The sequence below is a fragment of the Puccinia triticina genome, chromosome 3A (assembly GCF_026914185.1).
Source record: "Puccinia triticina chromosome 3A, complete sequence".
Taxonomy (NCBI): Eukaryota; Fungi; Basidiomycota; class Pucciniomycetes; order Pucciniales; family Pucciniaceae; genus Puccinia; species Puccinia triticina.
The window spans coordinates 1,422,536-1,440,540 of record NC_070560.1 but is presented as its reverse complement, the minus strand read 5'-3'; the positions used below and the strand labels follow the sequence as shown (position 1 = coordinate 1,440,540).

Sequence of the window (18,005 nt, the reverse complement as noted above, 5' to 3'; positions counted from 1 at the left end):
AATCACACATCATCATTTCACTCCGGGCGGCAAGGGTTTACTCATATTTGCCCAAACATCCCAATATTAAACCAACTCACCGTTTAATTTGTTTGTGCCACATTGTAAGGTTCCAAAAACTCGCGATGGGAGGTTCAGCAAATCCGCAGAGGTGGGTAACGATTATCCAACTAATTTCCACTGCAAGACATGAATCCGGAGAGCAAGATGATTAACGGCGAGGAAAACTCACGGCCATATTACTATGTCTGCATTGGAATATTTCCCACGTCCCTGTCCTGACACGTAAATACGAGGTTGAGTTGAGTTATAATTGCCCAAAGGACAGTCGAGCGCGCGAAATAAGCTGACCAATTGTTTGCGGAATGTATCGGGAATCCTCGTGTCCTCGTCTTTCGCATAGCCTTCGACGCCGTACAAATTTATCATTAGACAAAGATGGGAGCAGGATATGATGTCGCGCGAAGCTTACGGAAGAAGTAAATACACTCATTCATAACCGGTGAGAGCTCTGAGATTCCCAATGCGACCCAATCGTGCATCTCCGCCATTTCGCAATCTTCGCTAAAGGAAAAGATCTTTTTGAATCAATCCGCGAGGAAAGGTACTGATGATGGACCGGATTGAGTTAATCCTTACTCGGCCATTAAACGCTCATTCATCTTGCGCACCATGATGATCGCGCCGCTCTCCTTAATGCAAAACAGTTTTGACTTGCTATTTATTGCGGTGTAATTATTGTCGAGCAAAACAGGAATTTTTCCTACAAAATGATAGGTTAAATAAGGTTAATGGTCGGTATTAAGTAGATGCTATGCTCGGCTGAATCCAATGTGTGACTCATTTTCTGTGCTCAGCATTCGGGTTCAATTTCATGAACAAATCACTCATTTGTTGTCCACCCCGCACGTCCATCAAATGATGAGTGAACGCAAAGTGGTAGACAAGCTTGAGTTGCTCGGCGAATTCTTGGAATTCTTGACCCTTCGGCGTATTCATCGTGATGAATGTTAATGGCCTCGACCCTTGTGGAATCGACATAACGACAAGGAATATTATGGTAAATGAGCGTCAAGATTACGGTACAAACTCTAACGCATACGTTCTTAGTACCTAAGTGCAGCTTGTGACATGACCGTGGGTTTGCCGCGTTGGGTAGGTTGTCATGTATATGCAGACATAGATTTCGCCGGCGAGTTGCATATGAGATTGAGACAACAAATGTTTCCTGTAACGTTGCATCACCGCGGCGGGAAGGGTATTGGCTGGCAGCGTTCGGAGTAGGGCGGCCAAGTTACAAGCGAAGGCAGAGCATAAGGTTGAGGTTGAGTGGCGCACGGGTTGGAAGTTGGAGGTTTGCCATAATTGTGGCTTCGTCGGGCAAGGGGTAACGAAGGGGGATAGTGTTTATGACATATGTGATTGATAGAAGGATCGTCGTGAGGGTGAGGGATAATGGCGGGTGGGGGGGGGGGGGGGGGGGGGGGGCGTGGCAAGCTTGAGGCCCTGAAGAGGCGGTGGGCAGCGGGTGATTGGCGGCGGCAACTGGGTAGGAAGGGAGCGGAGGCGTCGAGGAGGCGAGTAAATTTGAGTGGAGACAAGCATTATTTAAAGGTGGGGGGGAATAGCACAAAGGCCAGGGGATCCGGTTTCGTCGTACCCCCTCCCTGGAGCTGCCCTAATCATTTGATTAGGCCCTCCCTGAAAATTAAAATGCAACCGATCCCTTTTTGCGTGTTGCTGCGGCACGGGCTGGGGGGTCAATCCAAGGTTCCCTCCGGGTGTTTGGGGATTAAATTCAATTAGACATTTAGACATGATATTAAATTAGTGAGAGCTGTTGGAATTTACATTAGTGGGGCTTTTGGTAATGAACACACGCCAAAACTTAGATCTAAGTTTCTGTGTTTGGGTGAATTAAATAAACTTGGATATTTATATTGGCTCCAAACAAAGCCCCATTTTTCAGAGGAATTACATTTGAGAATGTCAATTTTGCTTTGCTATCCTTCAACATCAGTAAACGGGAGCAATTGATGAGTTGGATTTGGGTGAAATATCATTTCTTCATATTTTTTCCTACAGTTGTACCTAAAAAACAAGAGAATTCTGCACAAAATTGTGTTGATTCCCAAATCAATTCTGACTGACTTTTGAAGCACTTCTTCATCCACTTTACAATTCATTTAGGGATGATTTACTAATCCACATCAGGCCTGCATCCGACCAAAACTCACATAAAATTCAGCTCTGGCACTCCCTGGGGAGTGGGAACATATCTCCCCTGGTGAAATAAAAAAAAGTAAAAATGAAAAATGTGGAATTTTTTTGCAAATTTCTCAGAATGTTCATTAATACTGTTCAAACCAAGGAGAGAAAATTGGAGAGAAAAGTATGGCATACAACCAGAATGATAAAAAATGAAAAAATTTGAACCCATTTTCAATGATTTTTTGGGTGGATGGGTTATCAACCAATTTCATTTGAACTCAGGGACTGTAGCCCAAATAACCACTAATTTGACTCAATTTATTTGATCCAATAAAAATCATTGGCAATGATTTCAAAAAAATTCATTTTTTATCATTCTTGTTGCATGCCATACTGTGCTCTCTAATTTTCCCCGCTTGGTTTGAACAGTACGTAAGTAATGAACATTCTGAGAAATTTGCAAGAAATTGGATAGTTTTCACATTTTTCATTTTTTTATTTATACTTTTTTTTATTTCATAATCATTCTTTGGAACTTCTTTTCCACCACTGTGGCAAATATCATGACTTAAAGGCTGTGGGCTGAGCTTCTGCATTCAAAAATGTGGTGCCAAAAACATTAGATGACCCACTGTACACATGCTTTTTTTTTTTTTTATCTTCTTCATATCAACCATTGTGATAAGCCATACACATGACCGACAGGGTCCATTTTGTATATAGCCAGTTCAATGCACCCAGATCTCATTAAAAAACATTTTTTTCAATCACCTCTCTGGACCAACCCATGGGTCGGCCCATGACCCGACCCGCCCCGACCCGCCCCGACCCGCTCCACTCCTGACCCATTTAAAAACGGGGTGGGGCGGGTCGGCATTTTTCCAAAGCAACCAGGCCCATCCTCATCCCTACAGGAATCCAAATGGCAGAGTGTAATCTTCTTCTTTCTATCCACCGCAATGGGTGTAGCAATAGCGGCAAGATTGGGAAAAAGGAGAGCGGAGATCCTCTCAAGAACGGCGTCCACTGCTTGCAGAGATGGAGCTAAACCTGGTGGAGAACTAGGGTTGGGTGAATCTGGCCTTGCTTGATCGAGTAACAAGGTGGCAGTGGGGCCGGAGAAGCTGGCGGGTACCATGGGTGAAGAGCTCCGCAACCAGTTCTGAATGGCGCGGACACAAAGCTGCTAGACGGGTGTAATGCCTTAAAGCAGGCCACCATGCAGCAGATTGGTTGACTAGGATCAAAGGGGATCAGGGCACCACTTGAGAGGAAGTAGTTGTTGCCCTTCTGCTCAACAAGATTATCTTCATTGTCCTTCTGGAGCTTGAAGCATTGGCCAGTCCCGTGGCATTTGAAATGGCAGTAGTAACAGATCAATGGTTGCCGCACTGCGGGGGGCGGAGCGGAGGAATGAGGTGGAGCGCGGAGCGCGAAATTCTCCATCAGGCCTCAAAGGACTGGAGCATCCTGGTGATCTCATCAATGGTAGCTGGGGTTTGCGGAGCGGTAGTGACACTGTTTGTTGGGCGCCGCTCTGCTTCCATTTTCTGCATGATTTCATTCGCATCCTTGAATGGTGGCGCAGAGACAGGATCAGAGAATCTCAAAAGCTCAAAGGTCAAGGCAATCTGGCCTTGCATAACTTTGTCAATGGCGGAGTGGAGATCATCCAACAGAGGTAGCTTGAATCTGTTATCAAGTTTAGTGACCATCTTGTCACTCTTGATGAGAGCTTTGCAGATCTGATCTTGAGGACTATAGAACAACTAGGCGCAGAGATCTTTTAAATGACAAGATCACCGGCAAGCACACCTGATTCTGCGGAGTTGAGAGTTGAGAAAGAATTGAGAAACTGAATGAAGAAAAGAGAAATAGGATCCGATACAAGTGAGACTATTAACAACTTCATTTAGGTTTCACAATTAGGTTTCAACTCTATCTATCACTACACAACTGGTTGAAGAGTATGCTTGTACTGTAATATCTCAATACACCACGTGTCGTGCCGGATGTCCATGGGACACCCTTTTGGAGATGTCCCTGGACATCCAGCTCTTGCAGGGCAGGAAACATCAGTGGGATGTTACTTTTCATTACGGATACAGATGTATCCCAACTGAGTATCCACCGGATGGTCTTGGAGCATCTGCTGGATGTAACCCAATCATCCGCCGGATATCACAAACCATCCTCAGATTGGAAAAATAGTTTTCCAGGTCTGCAGCAAGCATCAGGCCCCGTGATGCGTTGTGGTGACCATACTCGTGGCGCCGCCGGCGCGCAGGATATCTGGCGGGACTTCAAGCTTAGCAAGACTTCAAGACCCCACGCGCGGCGTCAAGATCAATAAGTCCTCAAGGCGTTTCAGGATCAAGAACCTCACATGTTTTTCTTTTTTTTTCCCTCTGCTGGTTTTGTTTTGGCTGTTGTGTCCTCTTTTCTTTCCTGTTTTCTTTTCCTATTTTTCTTCTGATTCTTTTCTTTGTTTCTATATGCGCGCGTTGGAGAGGCTTGGTTATGTGGAGGGTTGGTTTTGTTCCTTTTTGTCTTAGTTTGTTTTGTTTTGTTGGTTTTGTTTCCTTCTTTTCTTCTCTCTTCTTGTTTTGTTGCGCACGTGTGCGCGCGGTGTATGATGACCTGTCCGTAGCATGTCACCAACTCCAAGGTTTGAGTTCAGTTCGAACTCAGGCTTTGGAGCGGCATGGACTTCGTCTGAACCATAATTTTTTTTATCTCAGATCATCCGTCGACTCAGAATCTCGAATCTAGAAGTTTATTGATCCCATAGTTTTGCCGATACATTTGCGGAGCTTCTGAGTTCACCCTCTCAGCGCCGCGCCAAATCCCTCTTTCCAGACTCCCTTTTTCTGTTTAGATCACTTCTCACCAGCTCAGTTAGCCGACCCCCTCTCTCAGATCCTTAACAAACAACACACCGCCGACGGGAATCTACCTCCCGTTGTCTCACAATAAATCCCTTCCCAAAACGCTACTCCTTTCAAATCCCAGAATCCTCGACTTTCCGGACCACCGCGAAGGCAGCGCACAGCGCAACTCTCCCTTCCAGTAACTGCCGACGGCCCAGCACCGGTCGGAGTTCCACAGCGTGCGATAAGAAGTGGGGGGACTGAAGCAGTGCAATTGGGTGCCGGGGATGATTGGGCCCGGGTGCCGCAGTGATTGATGAGACTGGGTGTTGAACACCCAACCTGCAGCATCAGAGGTCCCGGTGAAGGCAGCCCTTCCCCACTAGGGCAGGGGGTATGTGTACTTAACAGGAGCACACACGGTTCATATCAAGTGCACACTGGGTTGACATCCATTGGACACTCCAGCCAGAGTGTCCGATGGATGTTGACCCTCAGGATGTCCAGATTATGTCTTTGAGGGCTGAACATCACTTGGATGCATCCAAAAGCGTCCAAGTGATTCTCAGTGCACCTGGCATCTGCTGGATGCTCCCCGGACATCATGCAGACGCTTTTCAGCCCAAAGAATCTGTGGGATGTCAGCCTTTTCCAAAAAGGCTCCCCGTGGTGTACCTATTGATGTTGAGCTTGATTAGTAATTCTGCGTGTTTCTTCTTGGCGAGAGACTTGGTTAGAAAGTCAGCAAGCTGATCATTGGTTCTAACATATTGAGTTGCTGCCCATCCTTCAGCAATAATTTCCTGTATCCAGCCGTATTTGATTGGTATATTTTTGGTTCTTTGCTGAAAAATGGGATTGTTGGCCAGCAGAATAGCTGATTGATTGTCAATGAGGAGATTGAGTTTACCAGAGAGTCAAACATTGAGAGAGTCAAGAAGTATGAGAAGCCATTGCGCCTCTTGAGCAGCCTCAAAAAGAGAGATGTATTTGGCTTCTGTTGTTGAAGCCGCAACCCCCAGTTGGCGGTTGCTTGCGTGAGCACCATGAAATGATGGAGTTGTTAAATGTAACAATGTAGCCGGAGTACTAATGAAAATCTTGACTATCATTTGCCCAGTCAGCATCAGAGTAAAATTTTAAGGTGTTGGTTTGTGATGTCCCATCAAGAAGAATTCCATGATTTATAGTTCCCAAAAGATACCAAAGAAGCTGGATTATTGCTCTCCAGTGAGTGATGCCTGGAGATTCAAGATGTTGAGATAGTTGGGAGATTGCAAATGCAATATCCAGACGAGTGCAAACTGCAAGATACATGAGCATGCCAACCAATCAACAATAGTTAGTGCCTATTTGTTCAAATTGCTGTTGCTCAAAGACTGTTGACCGGTGTCAGGTTGTGGTTCTGCTACTCTTAGCTTTATCATACCTGCTGGTGTTACTCATTCATGACCTGACATTTACAGGTCTTACCCTCAATTAGGGATCTTCATGTGACACCAGTGGATGTTCATTGACCCACATGCAGCCATTCATATCCAAGCGTCCTTAGTACACTTGACATGGATATAAGAGACATGGGTTCAACTCCCCTGGGACACATAATATTTTATGGAGTTTCACAGGAGTTAGCACCACAACACAGAATGGATGGAAGGTACCTCAACCAAGGCACGGGGAGAGAGTACCTATGTCCATGAGCCTCTGCAAAATGGACTGTGCGCAATCAGACCAAGGGGTCAGCATAGAGGGGTGGGCCCAAGCGTACAATTGAGGCTAGAGCAAGTGTGATTCATGATATAGGTAGAGATCTGTATCTCATACTTGCCATCACACCCTCCAGCTCCTTGACAGTCACTTTTTTGCATCTTGATTCCTCGCTACAATAGGAATCAAACCTTTTTAAATACCATCTCACCCACCCAGTTTCAATCCCCCTTGCGGAGAGAGGAGAGGGGACAGGGGGGCAATATCCTTGTGACATTGGGGGGCACTCAGCGCGGAAACCTACTCAATTTTAATGTCACAAAGAGTTACTGCTGTTACACTCGGGTGGACTGAGGAAACCCCAAAAGGGGATCCCCATACACCCTAGAGGAAGTATAAAACTCATGACATATTATGTACATGCCTCCTTGACACGAGTACTAGAAGTTAGTACCGCGACGCAGAATGGACATCCTCATCATAGGATTCCTTTTGAGATTGCTACAGACTTATCTTGGCAAGCTACTCTCACTTGATGAATGTCTTGAAGAAGAACTCTCTTACTCGGGTTCTGCTGATCTTTATCGAAGAACGCGCTCGGTTAAACTTCAAGGTTTGATTGGTGGGAGTACAGCTCTGATGCGCACTGCCAGCTTGGTACTGGAGTCAGTATTTACAGAAAAGAAAAATCGCAACGTCCTCATTAGGAAAGCGGGCTATGTCCATCCCGAGAAGGCCGAAGTGTTTGCATGAAAATTTCCACACCGAGCCTTCGACCCCCAGATCTAGGGTCCAAGACAAGGGGTGAGCTCGTCACGGAGGAAATTTGGTTTGAGTAATTTCAATTGGGAAGAGCCGGAACATTAACTACCAGTTCAAATCATCATCCAGGTCATAGCCAGTGGCAGTAGGCACCATCGGTTTCAAGCTGACTGGAAACCATACATACCAAATCCACCGTGTGTACTGTCCAGACCGGTCTAACACACTCTCCAGCTGAGGTTTATTTCCCCCAATCATTTTAAATACCCAATGATTTCTCGGTTCATCGGTTCGACTTCCCCTTCCCCCTCACAACTCCCTATTCATTTATCATTTCTAACTAGCTTCTTGATATATTCTTGATTCACTCTTGCATACAAAGCCTGTTCTCACTTCCAATCTTGAGTACCATTTCAACAGCCTTATCAGAACGCCCCCGTCCCTTCCTTCGTCTGCCTTTTTCTGAATTCCCGGTTTTTTATCTAAGCAACATGCCCTCCTACCGCCTAGGACCTAGCCCTTTAGAACTCGCTTCCTCAAGCCAACTTGACTGTCGTAGCAGAGCCCATCTTGACCAGATCCCTCTCGTAAGCTGCTTCCTACTCACCCTCACTCTTCGTCTTAATTCTTACCAACTGAAAATACCCCGCTGTATCTACAATCAGCCTACCGCGACTGGATTTAAACATTTACCTTCGCTCGAGATCGACTCAGAGGCCTTACTTAGCTTAGACAAATTCAGCATGATTACCCTTTCGTCTGCTGTGAACCCATTGATTAGAAATTCTTTAGAATTCTCAGAGGAAGAGAGCTTTAGCGATGAATCTATCTGCAATAACCAACGCGCTTCTTTCCCAGACTGTGCCGGATTCTTTGACGAAAGCTTTAGCGACCAATCCTCCCCGAATTCAAACTGTCGTGATCCCTCCACCCCGCCGCTAGTGACGGCAGCAAGAAGAAGAGATTCAGCAAAAGAAGATTTGCCCAGACCTTCGTCGAAATTGCCTTTCGCGTTCCTCAGCCAACCTTACAAGTCTTTGGTCCATGTCTCTAAACCGGCAACGAATAATCGGGAGAACACACTCAGAGGAAGTCGTTCGCTCAACTTTCGACAACGTCGACTTTCGGTCAAGATGCAAGACCCTTTGCAAGATCCCCGAGATTGTCCTGGAGCTGAGTCGAAAGGCTCGAGGAAGCAGAGCCTGGGCTCAATAACCGATAACCAAGCGGGCTCTAACCACCTAGACGTCAAAACGTCTCCTTCTTCTTCTGCTGCTGCGAGATCGAAAGACAAAGGCTCATTCAGTCCTGAATGTCAATCCCATACGATGTCATCAGTCTTCGAGGACGACTCCGACGATGACCACGAGCTCGCCTATCTCAAGAAAGTGTTGCCCGCTTGGATCACTCACAAGAAATCTAAATCTATCATTACTCCTCCTCCTCACCCTCAGCCTAAATTTTCCAAGCAGAAATCTCGGATCTTCAAGTCTCATCGGTCCTCTCTTTCCAATACCTCTTCTTAGCTTTTCCTCCCTGTTGATAAACAAATAACAACAAAAAAGCACGAACATTTTTCTTTTATCTTTTACCTATAGTGAGATGACCCTTATACAAGCATCTGTAGTAATCTGTATCAATGCCCTTCTCGTATCCATCTTTGTTTCTCACGTGTTTATCTATCATATTTCTGGGATTTAATCTATTTATATCAGCAGTTTTTGTATCTTTTTGTACCACACACCACCCTCTCCCTGAAGTAATTTGTAATCCCCATCTCATGATCTCGTCACGTCGTTATTTTCCAAACAAGACCGCTTGTTACGCGCGCTCCTGTTTTTCTTTTTCGATCTTTTTCTTGTTGGCTTGCGCTGTGTAACTAATTGTAATCATAGATATCTGCTCTCTATCATTGCAAGTATCAAAGCTTCCACATCGGCTTTTGGTAAAAGCCACTCCTCTTGGTCTTGATTCATAAAAAAGCCAGCCTAGAAACCGGCCACTACCAGGATAATAGAGGACTTTAAAAGATTTAGGACAACTGAAAGATTCATTTCTATTAGATTTTCTATTACAACTTTTCTAATAAAAGAATGATAGCAGTGTAGAGTCTGAGAGGTGGAAATGCACCTGAAAGCAGGGCGTGATGTGCCTGCTTATGAGAGCTGAGAAGAGCCGAGGCTTGGGATGATCTAGGGCAGTGAGCGTGGGGACTGCAACGAGCTTTACACCTAACAGCGGCACGATTCTCGTTAGCTTTAGCTACTGCTGTCTTCTCTTAGCCTGTTCTATTTTTGACTTACGAGAGCGACACCTTTCTATTGGAGTAGCCTCGTTTTGTCTTGCTGGAACAAGTCCGTTGCGTCTTGGGCTTCTGAACAAACGTGGTTCGTTTGTGTCAGCTAAGTTTGCCTGTTTCTTTTTCCCGTGAAGGGCTGGTGTGAGGCTTACGGATAGTTGATCCTTCCAAAGCGTCTTCTGAGATTCTGGCTAGCAGATCTTGTTGGGTCTGAGGTCCGAGTCGTTCCGCGAGCGTTCTGTGGAAGAACGGGAGTGAAGTCAGCCTTGTAGTCAAGTCTGCTTACGTCCAATCTCGGGTACAGACAGGGTTCTGGGGCTTGCGCTATTCTTTTGCTTGGCGTTGACCAATAAGGTTCTAGCTTGTGCTTCCGCGGCTGCAATCGTTGGAGCAATACATTTCAGCTTAGGGTTTGGGTCTGGGGGTCTGGACTGCGAAAGGGGGCTTACCTTTCTTAGCAGCTGCGTCTGTGGTTCTGGTTGACCGGGCAAGCTTCCTTGGCGGTTGCTGCGGGTGTGGGTCTGGGTCTGCATTCCTACAGACTTTACATGCAAAACAAGTTCAAAAGTTCAAGTGAGAAGTTCAACTTAGGTTGCTGCGTTTCTGAAAACCTATTTCCTTGATCTCAACTATTAGGCTCAAGATTGAAAGCTTCATGATTGTCCAACTTGCTCATCAACCTTGGAGTTGATGATGATGAATATCAGAAGAACTTGCTTGGAAATAACAGTTTGGCTGTTATGGTCATTGAGAAAATGGATTCTATACACCCCATCCAAAAACATGTCATGGCTGTGTTACAGGTTAGAGTGTCATGACAAGTCATGTCAGACTTGTTCCATGACCTGTCACTTCAGAAATACACCATGGTTCAAAGAAATGGGGTTTTCTTGTCAGCCCTGCAGTGGGGTGAAAAATTTGGTTGGCGCGGGTTGAGCGCCCGCGGTGGAGTTGCTCAGTTGGTCTGGAAGTCGGCTGGCTCGAACTTAACGCAGTCCCTCCAAGGAGGTCGCGCTGCGCGCAACCTCCGCAGGAGGGACTTGCCCGCAAGCAGTGAATGTTGGCACAGGAGGAACTTGATTTTTTGCCAAATTCCCAAAATTTTCAGTAATCTGCCAGTCCCTCCCTCAACTTAGCAAATTCTTTCCTTTTTTTTTTGACCAAATGAAAGATCTCCATGTTGTGGAGAGGACCAGTTTTTCAAAAAATCTATTATCCAATTTCTTCAACCTGTAATCAGAGCAGTAAGGCCTCAATTATAAACACTTTTTTGAGATATTTTTGAAAATGAACTGAAAAGTATTTGAAAACAAAATGAATTTTTTTTTTTCCAAAAATGGTTCAAACACACCTCCTGGGTGTATTTGAGTGCATCTGCAGTATTTTTGAAATTAAAAAGATTTCAAAAAAAAAGTTCAATTTCTTTTTTGGGCAAGTTCAAAAACTTTTCAAAAATATCTCAAAAAAGTGTTTATAATTGGGGCCTAAATCATCCAACTCCCGAATTCTTAGGTGGAGGGTTGAGTAAATCTATAAAGTGCCCTCGGATAGGCTTGAATCCTTTTTTTACCTTCAAGGTTAGACAGATTGGTGACACATCATGTTCAATTTTCTTAGCTAATCCTGCTTTGTACCTTGACCTCATTCAACTGTCAGTGAGCGTGTGAGTTTATGGTCACTCAGGTTCCCAGTGCATTCCTCAATCATTTTTGCCTTTTAAACACCCAGACAAGTAAGAATGTAGGGCTGAAGGAATGGGGAAAGGATAGGAATGAAGCCATGCTTCTTAGGTATCATTTGATCCAACACACCATGCAGGAAACCTTTGAGGTGGGGGTTTAAAACTGATTCAAAAATAAAGACCTGGCATTGAGGCAGATTTTCTGTTCCTGCCACACCAGCTTTCACCGCTTAGGTGTAAGAGCATCTCCACCGCGGGGGACTATCTGAGGGACTAAATCCCAGGCTTGCGCGACTGAGGCGCAGTTTCAGCTTCCCAACCGAGGTCTCTTTCACACCGCAAGGTTCCCAAAGTAGCACCTCCAGGTTGTGAAACCAGCTACCCCTGACTCCCTGATGGCCGGTCAGCACAAGAGGTGCAATAGCGATGTCCGGTCAATACATGGCAGCGATATACAGTCCTCTCAATGGCCGGTACTGACCGGCCATCGATGTGCAGTCCTTTTGATGGCCAGTCAGTACCAGCCATCGAGATGCAGTCCTCTCAATGGCCGGTCAGCACTGGCCATCAAGATGTAGTCCTCTTGATGGCCGGTCAGGACCGGCCCTCAACGTGCAGTCCTTTTGATGGCCGGTCAGTACCGGCCATCAACTTGCAGTCCTTTCGATGGCCGGTCAGTACCGGCCATCGAGATGTAGTCCTCTTGATGGCCGGTCAGTACCAGCCATCGAGATGTAGTCCTCTTGATGGCCGGTCAGTACCGGCCATTGACATGGCTGTGTGAGTCACTCAATGACCGGTCAATCCAGTCATCGAGAGGAGATGTGTGTCCTCTTGATGACCGGTACAGCCCGGTCATCAAGAGTTGTCTGTCCTCCCAAGGACCGGCCTGTGCCGGTCATCAAGAGGTGGTGACTCCCCTAGATGACCGGTATAGACTGGTCATCAAGAGCTGTGCATCCTCCCAATGACCGGTCTGTACCGGTCGTTGAGAGGTGGTGAGTCCCCTCAATGACTGGCACAGACCGGTCATTGAAGGAGGGTACTGTACTGCTGAGTCCCCTTGATGTCCGGTACCGGCCGTTCATATATGTTTTTTGTGTAGAATAGTCAGTTTGGCCGGGATGGCCGTTGATACGTGGATGTCTGGGGTTGGGGATATTGGGGGTTGTGTGCGGGAAGGAGCGGAGTATCACAGGCCTCCGGCTGTGTGATATGTGTGTCAGAGGAGCTATATGGGGAGCTATAGTGTCCTAAATCTGGTCTGGGTTTAGCTCCCCAGATGGGTTTTCCTACTTTAGGGTAGCCTTTAGCCTCCTTTAGCGCCTCTGGTGGAGGAGCTAAATCGGATCTGGGGAGCTAAATTTGGTTTAGTCCCTCAATTTAGCTCCCGCGGTGGAGATGCTCTAAAGTCCCTCCTGCGGAGGGCCCTTCGGGCCCCCCTTGGAGGGACTTTGATAAGTTCGCGGCTGGCTGTCACTTCGGGCATGAAAATTGAAAATTTTCATTTTTATTTCTCCCAAAACTTCTTAGAAATACAACTGACCTTGGCCAAAATTTAGTCCTGAGCCCAAATGTGAAGAATTTTAACAATTGGACCCTCCCCTAGTTTCCACTTTTTCTGTAGAGGGTAACAAAAGTAAGAATTTTTCCAAATTGAAGCCCATGGTACAGGCCCTTCGACTGGAGGGCGCAGTCATAGCCCCCCGGTTGCTACTGCCGGACAAGACCAATCAGTGGGCGGGGGGGACCAACTGTTCCCCGCTGATCTTCGGTGATTTGGGGAGCAAGCTGTTTCACCCAATCCGGCTCCCAACCTCACCAATACCCACGCCAACCTCACCACACCCAGGGCATAGCACATTGAATTGAATCGATTCGAGTATTCGTATTCGAATTTGATTCAAGTCAAATAATGCCTGGGAAAATTTAAGCTCAAATATTCGAAAAAATTTGAATAATGGCTCAAAAGGGCGCATAGAGGGCCAATGCAAGCTTCTCTGGGGCCCAAAGGCCCCAGATGAGTTTGCACAGGCCCTATACCACCCCCTTTGATGCAACACAAAAAAATCTGCCTCTGGCACTATGAAAAGTGTGTCCGCCACTACAATAGGTGCGTCTGCCACTATGCAAAGTGCGTCTGCCATGTTGAAAAGTGCGTCCACCACTTTGAAAAGTGTGTCTGCCACTCTGAAAAGTGAGTCCGCCACTATCCAAAGTGTGTCCAGCACTCTGAATAGTGAGTCCGCCACTATCAAAATTGCGTCCGTCACTGTGAAAAGTGCGTCCGCCACTATGAAGAGTGCGTCCGGCACTATCAAAAGTGCATCCGGCACTATCAAAAGTGCATCCGGCACTATCAAAAGTGCATCTGGCACTATCAAAAGTGTGTCCTGCACTATCAAAAGTGTGTCCAGAACTCTGAATAGTGAGTCCACCACTATCAAAAGTGCGTCCGCCACTATGAAAAGTGCTTCCGGCACTCTGAATAGTGCGTCCGCCATTACGAGATATGCCTCTGGCAATATTATAAGCGCCTTTGGCACCATTATATGTTTGAAGGATGACCCCCTCAAAATTATATTGCCCAGAAATGGGCCCAAATCAGTCAAAAACACAAAAAATGTAATTTTTTGGTGTTTTTAATGTATTTTGGAAGTTTTTCCGTCGAACATCTCCGAATACTCGAATATTCGACGAATCAGTATTCGAGGGGCCCAAAAAACGCGTCGAATACCACCGTGCTATGCCCTGAGACTGTCCACACCACACCACACCAACCTCAACACACCCCAGCATCACGGCCCAGTCCCCCGTCACCCCCATGGAAATGCAACATGATTCACTATACTGCAGTCTGCGCAGCAAGCTCCCTCCAGGATTCGGTACCGCCGACGAGTTCTTTGGACCTGATGACAGCGGTAAGTATGGCCACGCACTCCCTCATTAACCCTGTATCATACCACTGACCATCTCATATCTATTGTCTTAAAGAAACAAAGGAAAAATTAAAAGGACTAGTCATATTGCTGCTCCAATTTCTCTGCCAATTTCTCGGAGGGCCAGTGAGCATATCAGATGGCAACAAACCAATTGATCTACTTCCGAGAATCAAAGACTATTATGATACCGGTAAATTCGGACGTTTCTGGCCTCTTATCGATCTCCTCCTTACGGGCGAAGCCAAATCGGATCAAGACATGCTTGAGTTCCTCGACAAAGCATTTAGCACTACCCCAAGCTACCCGTCACTCACACCAAAAAGCACGTTCACCACCTCCCGAAGCCATCCATCATCCGCATCAGCTCCTGTGAGGACCATCGCCTCATCCGGCCATGTGAATTCTTCCAGCAAGATTTCCGACCGAAGCCATCCATCATCCGCATCAGCCCCTGTGGAGACCAACACCTTATCCGGCCATGTGAATTCTTCCAGCAAGGTTTCCGACCTCATTCCTGTGCTCAAACAAGAATTGAAGAATTTAATGCACAAGGATGTTCCAGGTTTGTTGGATCATCTCTTCAAGCTTCACGACGAATCCGCCTCACTCCTGAAAGTTCACACCGATCCCACCTCGCTCCTGAGCCTCCACGAAAGTTTTATCCAGCAAACGTATGAACAAGCATTAGCAGACACCTCGGAGACTGCTGTGTTGAGCTGGATCACACCGCTTCTAAAACGTATCTCTTCCTCGTTAGAATCGAAAATACCAGCTCAGCATTCTCGTACTTGGCAGTCCGAGCTCAAGAAGCGCTTACGTGGTGTCGAACAAACCCGTATGTTGGATAGTGCCATCATGTCCCACTATCACAAGGAAGAATATCACATCAGCGATATTCTGGTCCCTGTCAAACTGAAGACGGGAAAACAAAATGTATCAAGGGCTGCTGTCGACTTGGCCAAATACGTCTGCGAAGTCTTTAAAGCTCAGCCATACCGAAGCTATGTTGTTGGGTTGACACTGTGCGGGACCGACATGATGCTCTGGCAGTTTGATCGGTGCGGCGCCATTGGTTCCGAATCACTCGACATCAAAAACTCCAAAGAAGACTTTCGCAAGTTCCTCAAGCTCATTGTGATATTTTTAACGTCCAATAAGCGAGTCCTTGGCTTCGATCCGACCTTCGATGATACTGACGGGCAGGCTTCAATTAGCACCCAGCTTGGTTCTCACAAATTTGTAATAGACCGCCCCATCTTTCGAGCTTCCGGGATCTACGGCCGGGGAACGACCTGCTGGGAAGCGCATCTCTTTGGGGATAAGGATGCAAAATTTCTGATCAAGGATTCCTGGCAACCTGCCCACCGGACAGCAGAAGGTGATATGCTTTACAAGGCGGCGCAACGGAATGTAAATCACGTGGCGCGATATTATTACCATGAAGACGTCACGTGGCCGGCCGGAAAGTCGACATTGAATCTTACGTTCGGGCGGGCATCAATTTCAAAGCCGGCACACGGATGCAACTCACTCACCAGCCCGATGAACCACGAGCGCCAAATGAGTTTACCAATCGAGTCCAAAGACGGTTGATTCTGCAAGACGTGGGGCAACCCATCTATGAAGCTGATTGCCCGGTTCGTCTGGTGGAGGCCCTCGAGGGCTGTATCAAGGGACACCGGGACTTGTTGACTAAGGGCTTTCTTCATAGAGATATCTCTCTCAACAACCTCATGATCAACAAGGAGAGAGACACTCCTGATCGAAAATCTTTCCTGATTGACCTTGATATGGCAATTCCCTACCCTATCGAGGATTTTCGAGAGGGCCGCACAAGGACCGGCACAAAAGTTTTCATGTCGATAAATTTGCTTGACGACAAGTGGCCCCACAATTTTGTTGATGATCTGGAATCTTTCTTTTGGGTTTTGATATGGATTTGCATCCATTTTCCTGACGATCAAAGGAAGAAATCGGAAGTGTCAGAATGGGATCAAAAGGACCGGAGGTCACTCAGTGACCGCAAGTTTCGTACCATCCGTCAACCTGAGTTGCTGACGGACGATTTCACGCCTCTATACGGCAAATCTACGCCTCTCATCAACTGTGTCCACCAGTTTGCCGAAATCATGCGCAATACTCAAGTCAGAAACCAAGAAGTTTGGCCATCTGAGAAACTTTATCCTGCGATATTACAAATTCTGCACCAGGCTCTGAGCCAGTCATAAGCGTAAGTAGGTCGACTACTCTTTGGTCGCCTTGTTTTGCTATCCCACTGACCTGATCTGTTATCTCTAGGACACAGATTTTTTGTTTACATTTTGTTTCCTTCTGATATCATCATCGCTCTGCCATTGATCACCAATCCCTATGCAATTCTCATTTCTTTTGAAAAGTAACAGCTCAAATGTGAGCCCCCTGTTTGCCAGCGCCCACTGCGAAGCCTGGCTAGGGCCTGAGTCAGCAAGAAACTCGTTGGAGCAGGCGTTCCAAGAATAGGAAGCGGCTCCAATCTAAAAAACACGGGCATGCTTTCCAAGGAGGAAAGCGCGCTAGTGAGAAGTGTAGAATATGAAAGATGGTGAAGAAGCCACACGACCCGTCACTAAAAGTCACGAGATGGTGATGAGGGGGTGGCTTTTGGCAGGCGTTTTTGACGATGTTCAGTCTGCTGAACATCCAGCAGACCTACGCGTTGCTGAACGCGGCCTTTGAAGCGACCAGGCTCCTGATCGACGTGGAATGGCGCGCGAGTTGGCAGACTGCGAGAGACCAAGCCGGCCGGTACTGGACATGTGCTTTCAGATCCCGAAGTCGAGACTGTTCGGCAGTCAACCATCAAAGACACTTTCAGGAGCTTCGTCAAGCCAGGCCACGCATCTGGCGACGAGCACAGTGGGGTGGTGGTACCCAGGAAGAGGGACAGAGACAGGAGGAGCTCTTGAAGATGGTCAAAACCGTCCAAGAAACTGATCCCTTGTTGGATGAATTGTTTGGCCCTCTATTCGTGTGTTCTTGATGTCTCTTTTTGCTTGGGACGGGGCTTACCATTTTTCTATGGTGTATGGAGACATCTCTTTCAGCTTCAGGCACAGGCAGCTTCTGCGGCCCAAGCCCACACTGGCCTCCTCCACCACATCGAAGCGTATCTGTGATGGACACCCATACTTGTGGCGGGCGAGAGGCCCCAGAAAGCTTGATTGCCGGCAGTGCACTTGCGGCGGTGTCTATCTGGAGAACCGGCCCGACACGGGCTGTGTGGGCCCAGGCAGATTGTCGGTCCCAGATGAAGTGATGTTGTGAGGCCTTGTGGCAGGAGCCCTTCTGATCCAGTTCTTGCTTCTTGGATGTGATGGACAAAGTGCACGAGGCCATCCCACTCATGTTCTGCCTGAGTTGGGTAGGCTGGATGGACTATCTGGCTTGTCGCATGTGTGTTGGGCCTGAGCCTGCCGGCTGTGCGTGGCGCGCGCCGAACCGCCTGTGTGCTCCTCAGCAACGAGCTCAGTCACCATTTTTTTCCATCATCACCC

At 47.0% G+C, this 18,005-nt stretch overlaps 3 protein-coding genes across 3 annotated transcripts; 2 read left to right on the top strand and 1 right to left on the bottom strand.

The window, feature by feature from the left end:
* Nucleotides 1-228: 228 nt before the first annotated feature.
* PtA15_3A164 (uncharacterized protein) lies at nucleotides 229-1,041 on the bottom strand (the record flags this gene model as incomplete). The annotated part of the gene is made up of 4 exons (XM_053167105.1): nucleotides 229-404; nucleotides 473-564; nucleotides 640-763; nucleotides 888-1,041. 4 exons carry the CDS (start codon nucleotides 1,039-1,041, stop codon nucleotides 229-231), a joined length of 546 nt encoding a protein of 181 aa, XP_053018355.1.
* Nucleotides 1,042-8,041: 7,000 nt separating this feature from the next.
* Nucleotides 8,042-9,076, top strand: PtA15_3A163 (uncharacterized protein; the record flags this gene model as incomplete). Its single annotated transcript, XM_053167104.1, has 2 exons — nucleotides 8,042-8,137; nucleotides 8,216-9,076. The coding sequence occupies 2 exons, from the start codon at nucleotides 8,042-8,044 to the stop codon at nucleotides 9,074-9,076; spliced, it is 957 nt and encodes a 318-aa protein (XP_053018354.1).
* An 8,055-nt stretch (nucleotides 9,077-17,131) lies between these two features.
* PtA15_3A162 (uncharacterized protein) lies at nucleotides 17,132-17,627 on the top strand (the record flags this gene model as incomplete). Its single annotated transcript, XM_053167103.1, has 2 exons — nucleotides 17,132-17,479; nucleotides 17,556-17,627. 2 exons carry the CDS (start codon nucleotides 17,132-17,134, stop codon nucleotides 17,625-17,627), a joined length of 420 nt encoding a protein of 139 aa, XP_053018353.1.
* Nucleotides 17,628-18,005: the final 378 nt, after the last annotated feature.